Source organism: Palaemon carinicauda, chromosome 6 (assembly GCF_036898095.1).
Source record: "Palaemon carinicauda isolate YSFRI2023 chromosome 6, ASM3689809v2, whole genome shotgun sequence".
Lineage (NCBI taxonomy): Eukaryota > Metazoa > Arthropoda > Malacostraca > Decapoda > Palaemonidae > Palaemon > Palaemon carinicauda.
In genome coordinates this window covers 128,804,186-128,814,185 of record NC_090730.1, presented here as the reverse complement: position 1 = coordinate 128,814,185, position 10,000 = coordinate 128,804,186, and the positions used below count along the sequence as shown (strand labels likewise).

General features: G+C 30.5%; 1 protein-coding gene across 1 annotated transcript in view; it reads left to right on the top strand.

Moving 5' to 3' along the window:
* LOC137643233 (DE-cadherin-like) overlaps nt 1–10,000 on the top strand; it is a 218,012-nt gene that overhangs the window by 85,641 nt on the left and 122,371 nt on the right. Inside the window, exon 10 of the mRNA XM_068376075.1 lies at nt 3,948–4,144. Coding sequence (XP_068232176.1) covers nt 3,948–4,144 — 197 coding nt within the window. The remainder of the gene's footprint in view (nt 1–3,947; nt 4,145–10,000) is intronic.

The window sequence follows — 10,000 nt, the reverse complement described above, 5'->3', positions numbered from 1 at the left end:
TGATGAAATGCGGTGATAGAATATTTTAAATTATATTTCATATTCAGTTGTATAATTCAATCATTCAAAGGTATATCTATAGATTTGATCATTCAATTATATATCATTATCCTCTACTAAAAGATGTGACAGTGATATATAGTAAATTTAGTTAAGTTACTAAATTTTGAAGTTTTATCAACATTATTATTATTATTATTATTATTATTATTAGTAGTAGTAGTAGTAGTAGTAGTAGTAGTAGTAGTAGTAGTGCTTAGCATGGCTGTTTATTTAATTTCGCCAGACAAAAAAAAAAAAAAAGCAATTTAATTCTGATTTTATTTTGTATAGTTTTAAGTGAAGGAGATTTCATGATTACTCAAACGGCTTTTGAATTTTGTAAATTTGAATTCAAATATTTTATTAGGATAATGATTTTGTATATATATGTTACTACATTCTATGCACAACACCACGATTTTTTTTTACATGGCACGTTACATACGTTTATTCTATGTGAAATATGGATTCAAATTCCATACGTTATTTTCCATGTTATTGATTATCCGTTACCGGTCTCTCTCTCTCTCTCTCTCTCTCTCTCTCTCTCTCTCTCTCTCTCTCTCTCTCTCTCTCTCTCTCTTTCTCTCTCTAAAATTTAGTCGTTCCCAGTCAGATGAGATGGAAATTTGGAAGAATTGTGAGAAAAAAAATCTTGACTCATCAGTTTTGCATTGTTCGCTAAAATTTTGCAATGGATCAAGAAGTAAATTGCACAATCAAGAAAAAAGATCCCAAAACTATCTATATATACGATTTCATTATTGAATTATTTTACTTATTTCCCAAACTGTATCTTCCTCTTCATTATGTTTGTGTATTCTTGAATTCTCCATATTAAAATAGCGAACTCATAATGTCATGAAGCTTAGTTTGTTTACCTATCTGTCCATGGTTTGTTAAAGACATCTTACTGGACATTGGATGAGTTCAAATTAGTGCTCATTTATTTGTTATCTCTTAAAGGTTTTTTTTTGCCTCTTTTTTTAAAGGTAAAATAAATCAAGACTTCACAAAATATACCATAATTGATACATAAAAAGTTTATTCTTGCTAAAAAAAAAAAAAAAAAAAAAAAAAAAAAAAAAAAAAAAAAAAAACCATGAAAAAAACAGGGTCAACTCAAGGGAAATTACGCCCTGGAAGCATAATCTTAGGACTGAAATATGCTTTTGACCTTTTTATTGTGATGAGTTCAAGATACACTTTGATATGTTATGCACATAAGGAAGGTAAATATGCTCCTGGCAATATGTTCCTTTTCTGTAGCATTAAAGGATCTTTCTTTCCTGCACCTTTGAAGTGCCTCTCTTACCGTCTTTGCATCTTGAAGCTTATTGCATGGCTTGAATGATGCTTGCGAAAAACAGGTCAAACACATTCGCGGGGACAGAATATTTTTGATAAAAATTTGGTTATTTTTTTTTACAAGCTATGGTAAAATCCGATGCTGGCCACTTCTGTTGGTAATTCTCAAGACTAATAGCTAGACATTTTATTATTATTATTATTTTTATTATTATTATTATTATTATTATTATTATTATTATTATTATTATTATTATTATTATTATTATTATTATTATTATTACTTGCTAGGCTACAACCCTATTTGCAAAGGGGGATGCTATAAGCCAGGGTCTCCAACAGGGAAAATAGCCCAGTGAGGAAAGGAAACAAGCAAAAATAAAATATTTTAAGAACAGTAACAACATTAAAATAAATATTTGATATATAAACTATAGAAACTTTAACAAAACAAGATGAAAAGAAATGAGATAGAATGATGAGCCAAAGTACTGAAGGAGTACCTAGAAAATGGACGATTTTCGTTTGAACAGTAGATATTGGATGGATGACATCTTTATTGTTAGTTATTAGTTAGATTTGAACTTTTTAATTAAATTTACATTTTATTATTATTATTATTATTATTATTATTATTATTATTATTATTATTATTATTACAGAGGAGAATCTCTATTTTCTTTTCATATAATAATGCTGTCATCTTTGAAATTAAAGAATTAATCAAGTGATTCAAGAACTTTAAGTAAACTATCGATTACTTCTAAAGATTTAAAACCAATTGTATCTATTTTCTTGTTGGGGGTGTTAGAATATTTTTGTCAGGGCATATTATATCTATGAGCCATTATGCAAGCCTTTCTACAAAGCTGGATACTGTGAAAACTAGCGGCGGAGGTGAAAAGCTAGTTGGCGTTGCTAATTTCGTTTACAGAATTAACAGAGCCTTGGAAAAGAAAAAATATTGGAAGTGGGAAGTACAAAACTGCAAGGCAAGAATCCACGCAGTTTTAGATAGTGAAAATCATATAGTAATATACCAAGGAGTTAATAACCATAGACATTCTGCAATTCAAAGAAAACCGTAAGTGTATGGCACCTTTGCAAGAATGAAAGAAAGTGCTAAAGAATCACAGCTATCTGCAAAAACCCCTTTTGCCTATGTTTCTGTTCGTTTAGATGATGCAGGATGTTACTTATGTCAACAAATCCAACTTTATCAGGCAATATTAGGAAATGGAGGCAAGAGAATGTAAAGGCTCCTCCTGTTCCGGGTGCAAGAAATGGGTATGCAATTCGTTGATCTTTTCAGTGTCTCAAAATCATTGAAAACTTATTATAGTACAGTTTAAAACATGTCTTAAACAAAATCTTAGTTTCTGGATGAGTTAACTTGGAAAACTACAAAATTGAGTTTGTAATTACTAGGTATATAAGTTAAAAATTCTTATAGAAAACGTTATTATTCCACGACTATTTCTCCAACTTCTTAACAAATCTACGGAGATGTTTTACCATGTTCTAATATATTTGGGCCTAACTTTACAACCAGACACTTTTTGGCTAGTTTTGAAAAGGCCAGTTATGGTAGCTTCCAAAATAATTTTCCAGATGCATATGTAACCGGATGTGTGTTTCAATTATCTAAAAATAATTCAAAATGGGTCTGTTTTTGGCCATAAAGTGAGCTACTAAAGCGATTTGGAAATCAATACCCTGGTTAATTGTTTTTTTCACTTCTAGCGTTTTTTGTCCTTGTGACGTTGTTGATGCATTTGAATAATTAGTCGACGATGATAAGTTGCTTCAAGACCGTTCTTCCTATTTCAATGCCAATTATATTGGTAGGGTGAGAGCCAGGGGCCCTCATAAACGAAGAGTAGTTCCAACATTTCCAGTGGGTTTGTGGAATGTGTATGAATTGACCGTGAATAATTTACCAAACTCAAACAGTAGTGTAAAAGGGTTTCATAATACATTAGAAAGTTCGGTCACAAAAAACCAACCAAATATCTGGAATCTGATTACCATTTTAAAAATCGACATGTCTAGCAAAGAAGAAAACAATTGACCTCAAACGTGGTAAATCATCGTACACGAAAAATTACTACAAAGATATATATACATATATATATATATATATATATATATATATATATATATATATATATATATATATATACGTATATATATATATATATACATATATATATATATATATATATATATATATATATATATATATATATTTATATATATATATATGTATATATATATGTATATATATATATATATATATATATATATATATATATATATATATATATATATTTATATATATATATATATATATATATATATATATATATATGTCAGAATACAAAGGATTATTTCGATGTACGGTTCTCGACATAAACTTCACTATTTACGGTGAAAACTTTAGCGTCAAAAATTCCTCGAAGCTTTTTTTCAATCCTCTTTAATTAGTACCCTTAGTATTATCTCTTTCAGATGTAAAGATTTGAATTAATGCTATTTCCTTTTGAGATTTCTACCAATTAATGCTAAACATTGTTTGTTTTTCATATAATTTTCAGGCAAATAAACGACTGTTTGACATGCGAGCTCGAGTGGCAGACGAAGGGAATCCCGTATTGTGGTCAACAGCTGATGTCCGCATCCAGGTGGTGTCATCTGATGAGCTGCCACCCACGATTATCAGTCAGTTACCCCTCTTCCCGGCCATCTTGGAAAACACCACCGAAAATACTGATGTCTTGACTCTGTGTGCAAGGTCAGTGGTTGAAAAATTAGATATGAAGACTAGGTTTTTTTTCGTTCGAAATTCGTAAAATCTTTGACCTAACAGTTCTTTTTTAAATGTCGCAAATGAAGAATGGTGGTTTGAATGATTGTTAGTAATAATCGTAGTCAGAAAAGGATATTTGATGTAGTTTCAAAGAGTGATATTCCGATTTTCCTAACCTATTCTTTTTAGCAGTTAAAGCTCTCTGGAGATTTATTTATTTATTTATTTTTAATTATCATACATACAGGTTACAAGAACATTCGTCTGTGATTGTGAATCATTAATAACACATAATATATCATTAATCTAAGCAAATATAAAATTTTCTATTACATACTGATGGAATATCAAATATCCGAAATACTTAGTATACCTGTCATTTTCCCGATTGCCAAAAAGTCGTTTCGTAATTAACTTTGAATGGAAAAACTAGGTCCAGATAATTGAAGTACTTTTGGGAGGATGAAGAAAAGTTGTTTCACTTCAGATCAAACTGGTTCCCAAGAATTATAGTTGATTTTTTCACATAATGCTTTTGATCTCCCCCATGCCATATATTATCTTTTAGATGAATTAGAATTAGTGTATACATAAAGTTTGTAATAGATTTAAACTGTGCTCATTGAATATGAACTCTATGTATGCCTTTAGGATGTACTGATAGTGGATGAATATTTTATGAGGCAGGATATTACAGTCTCTACTAATTTCGACTTCCATAATAGGATCGCAGTAGCATTATAAATAATTCACGATAAAGGTTTTTCAGATGATGAGGTGTTCTTTTGTATTTTTCATCAAAGAAACTTATGACCATTCCCCTTCAGCAAGCACTTATAGCTTGCTTTCATATGGGGATAAGTAGTACATTTTTTCATATTTTATGGAAAATTCTCAATAATCTAAAATAGGCACAGTATCATCATCAGCATCACCCGTTACTAGTCCATTGTAGAACAAAGGCCTCGGACGTGCCCTTACACTTGTGTCAGTTTATGGTTTTTCTATGCCCATCCACATACGTAAACTTTCTTAGTTCGTCAACCCACCGTCTTCTTTTCTTTCCCTTGCTTCTTTTGCAATCTCTAGAAACCCATACTGTTAGTTTTGATGTCCATCTATTATCTGTCATTCTCATCATACTGTATATCGTGCCCATGTTCATTTCTTTTTCTTACAGGTTGTTAAAATATCCTCTACTTTAGTTTGCTCTCGTATCCATGTTGGTCTTTTTCTGTCTTTTAGTGTTATTCCTAACATCATTCTTTCCATTGCTCTTTGAATTAGAACTAGCTCATGATCTAAGCTTTAGTAATGCTCCAAGTTTCTGCTGCATAATTTAAAACTGATGGGACTATCTCATTAGACACTTTTCTATTTAAGAAAGTAGCAGCATGGTTTACATAATCTTCTTTTGTTTTCTAAAAACTCTCCATCCGATGGTTATCTTATTTTATTTCTGGGGTCATGTCCTGGGCAAACACTATCTGTCCTAATTACGTTTATTTATTAACAATTTATTAAAGGTTCGTCCGTAATTTTTATTTGTTGTCTCACTGCATGTTCATTGAACATTGTCTTAGTTTAATCATATTAATTTTCAGTCCTACATTCGGGCCTATCTATTCAAATCTTGTATCGTCCTTTGCAGAGTATAAATACTTTATTAAATAACATTTAACCTTCATCCAATTCCCAAAGATTCCCCAACTATAAAGTTACGTATAGCTTTTAAGAGTTTTGATTAGAAGGTAAGACAGGACGAAAAGGTTCGAAGCTAAACTTTACATTCTCCACATCTTGTACTGTTTCAATTGGGTAGCGTCAAATCTACTAAAAAAAGAATTTGATCAGTTAAGGAAAGCGTCTAAGAACGAATGACTTTTTTAAGAGCTAGAAAAGTTATGAAAAAATCAGTGTACTCACCAAACATATAACTCTACTTAAAAAAAAAAAAAAAAAAAAAAAAAAAAACATGGTTTAAAGTTGATATTAAATTTTATTTTTGGGGTTTATCTTTACGCTCAGTTAACAGATTCACATGATTCAAATACCTAACTACATGGATGGAAACTTGAAAAACAGTAGAGGAAAAGAATAAAATCATTTTTAATGATATTTAACTACGTTTGTTTAGAGCAAATATATCAGTTAATTCGAATATACTGCAGGGGTAGGAACAATTAAAATACCAAGAATTTTTGATTTTCTGATGAAGAAACAGAAAAATTTAGTTGTGATAGAAATACACAATACCAAAGGTACATTTTACTGGAGTCTGTGTTACGCCATAGCATTCTCGAACAGAAGCCACTTTCAAGCATAAAATCTTTAATTACTGTATATAGTAAAGTTGTCTCCTTTATTTAAGATGGTTCATTAATAAATACCCCTCTCTCTCTCTCTCTCTCTCTCTCTCTCTCTCTCTCTCTCTCTCTCTCTCTCTCTCCTCTCTCTCTCTCTCTCTCTCTCTCTCTCTCTCTCTCTGAGTCTATCTTTTCCATAATATTTCCTTAACCCGAATAACCTTCTGGAATCCCAGCCAAAGTGTTTTAGTTCAAGGCCGCATTTTTATCCCTAATGAAGCAGAATTTCCAGGTAATCTGCTTTCCCGAAGACTAATTCAATCCCATCCCAGCCATTATTCGCTGGTTTTAGTTTTATTGCCCCATGAGAGTCTACTTATGCACCATTTTTTCCTTATTTTTTTCTTTCGTAGCTCTTAAAATATTATTGTTATGTGCAGTACTCGGCTCTCGAGTAGTATATTTGTGTTTGCGTTTACGCGTTTGCCCACTCACACACACGCATATATATATATATATATATATATATATATATATATATATATATATATATGCGTGTGTGTATGTGTATATATATATATATATGTGTGTGTGTGTGTGTGTTTGTATATATATATATATATATATATATATATACATATATATATATATATATTATATATATATATATATATATATATATATATATATATATATATATATGTATATATATATATATATATATATATATATATATATATATATATATATACAGTATATATATATATATATATATATGTATATATATATATATATATATGTGTGTGTGTGTGTGTGTGTGTGTATGTATGTATGTATGTATGTGTGTGTGCGCGCGCGTGTGTGTTACCGGCAAAGTTTAAAATTTATATTTCAATTGTATACGTAGGAAATATACTAAGCGCCAAATATCTACAGGCGAAGCATATAATTGCAAGAATTTAACACATCTCCCAGGTATTCTATAAAACTCGAAATGCACTTCTGGAAAAGTGTGAAATAAGGCAAAGAGAAATATAGACAGAGCTAATTGACTTGCATCTGCTGTTCAATTATTCCGCACACAAGGTGAAAAATCCTTTATTTAATTAAATGCTTAATGATTAATTGATCCTCTCTATTATTAAACTCTTACGGAGTAATAGGTTATTTTCTTCACTGTCATATACCCTTTAAAATGAAGACGAGTGACTACACTGTTGAAGTTGCAGCAATGAAACAATGTTTTCATCACGAATTGTGCAATAAACGATATGCTGCAGCAAATAATACAGTTGCTTTACCAGAGAAACGCTATCAACAGTTACTGGACGAAGTTAGGAATGCCAAAGCTACAGTAAAGAAAGTTCCTCGCCATTATTATTGGTTACTAAACATTTATGTCATTATGGAAGTGTAACAAAACAAAGGCTCATTCAGCCTCCAAAAGAGGATAGTACTGCCATTATGATCTATGTAACTGATAGTGAACTATTTGATGTACTTTATGAAGCAAACGTATAAGTAGGTCATTGAGGTCGAGACAGTATCGTCAATGAAATATAGTCCATGTTTAAAAATATAACTCGATCAAATATATAATTATTTCTTCAGCTGTGTGTGTCATACCAACAGAAGCATTTCCATACCTGGCTGTCATAAAGGTCTTGGAGATGCTTAAAAATTTTGGCCATCACCATAGATGCTGATAATAGTTTCTATCGGCTTCTCACGATTCAAGAGATTTTAAAATTATCTTATACTAGATCTCAATTTAATGTTTGCAAAAAGCCATTATTGACATTAGAAGAAATCCCTATGGATTAAAAAAAATAGAACTCTCAGAACGGTAGCAACCCAACAATCGATGGGAATTGGACAATGATTTTTCAAATATTTATGTAAAACAAAATGTCTTACAAAAAACAAATGTTTGTGTGTCAACATAAATTTATTATGCAATTCAAAAGACCATCAGCGCTTAGATTGGTGAAATAAATAAAATGGAATTATTTTTGTCATTTCAGGGGTAACATTAAACAGAATCTTTACTAATAATTACATATTTATTTAGATTCAACAGGTTTCAGTTACATACTCAATAAAGTATTAAACACATGCAATGTATATACTCTTAAGTACACTGAATCATTCTGTAACTATTGTAGAAATTGCCTGAGCAGAATTTATCATGTAAGAACATAAAGTTATTTCATTCTTTGCCTAAAACTGCCGGGTATTCAAAAATAAATTACATAGGCTTTCTATTAATTACCAGAATCTTAAACTTTGCCTCTAACATATATTTTTGTTATCATTATTACTAGCCAAGCTATAACCCTAGTTGGAAAAGCAAGATGCTATAAGCCCAAGGGCTCCAACAGGGAAAGATAACCCAGGGAGGAAAGGAAATAAGAAAATAAATAAACGATGAGAAAAAAATTAACAATAAATTATTCTAAAAACAATAACAACGTCAAACAGACATGTCATATATAAACTATAAAAAGATTCAGGTCAGCTTGTTCAGCATAAAAACATTTGCTGCAAGTTGGAACTTTTGAAGTTCTATAAATTCAACTACCCGATTATTATTATTATTATAATTATTTTTATTATTATCATTATTTTTAATTATTATTATTATTACTATTATTATAATTATTATTATTATTATTATTATTATTATTATTATTATTATTATTATTATTAGCCAAGCTACAACCCTAGTTGGAAAAACAAGATGCTATAAGCCCAAGGACTCCAACAGGGAAAAATAGCCTAGTGGGGAAAGTAAATAAGTAAATAAGTAAATGATTGGAACAAATTAACAATAAATGATTCTACAAACAGTAACAACGTCAAAATAGATATGTCATATATAAACTATAAAAAGATTTATGTCAGCCTGTTCAACATAAAAACATTTGCTGCAACTTTGAACTTTTGAAGTTCTACTGATTCAACTACCTGATTAGGAAGATCATTCCGCAACTTGGTCACAGCTAGAATAAAACTTCTCGAGTACTGCGGAGTATTGAGCCTCGTGATGGAGAAGGCCTGCCTAGTATTACGAACAGGATGGAATTTTCCAGGAAGATCTGAATGTAAAGGTTGACAAGAACTATGAATAATCTTATGCAACATGCATAATGAACTAATTGGACGACGTTGCCAAAGATTAATAACTAGTCAAGAATAAGAAACTTTAATAGACCGTAAGTTTCTGTCCAACAAATTAAGATGAGAATCAGCAGCTGAAGACCAGACAGAATAAGAATACTCAAAACAAGGTAGAATGAAAGAATTAGAATACTTCTTCAGAATAGATTGATCACCGAAAATCTTGAAAGACTCTCTCAATAAGCCATATTTTTATGCAATTGAAGAATTCACAGACCTAATGTATTTCTCAAAAGTGAATTTGCTGTCGAGAATTACACCTAAGGTTTTAAAAGAGTCCTAAAAAGTTAAATAAACATTATCAATACTGAGATCCGGATGTTGAGGAGCCAATGTCCTTGACCTACTTACAATC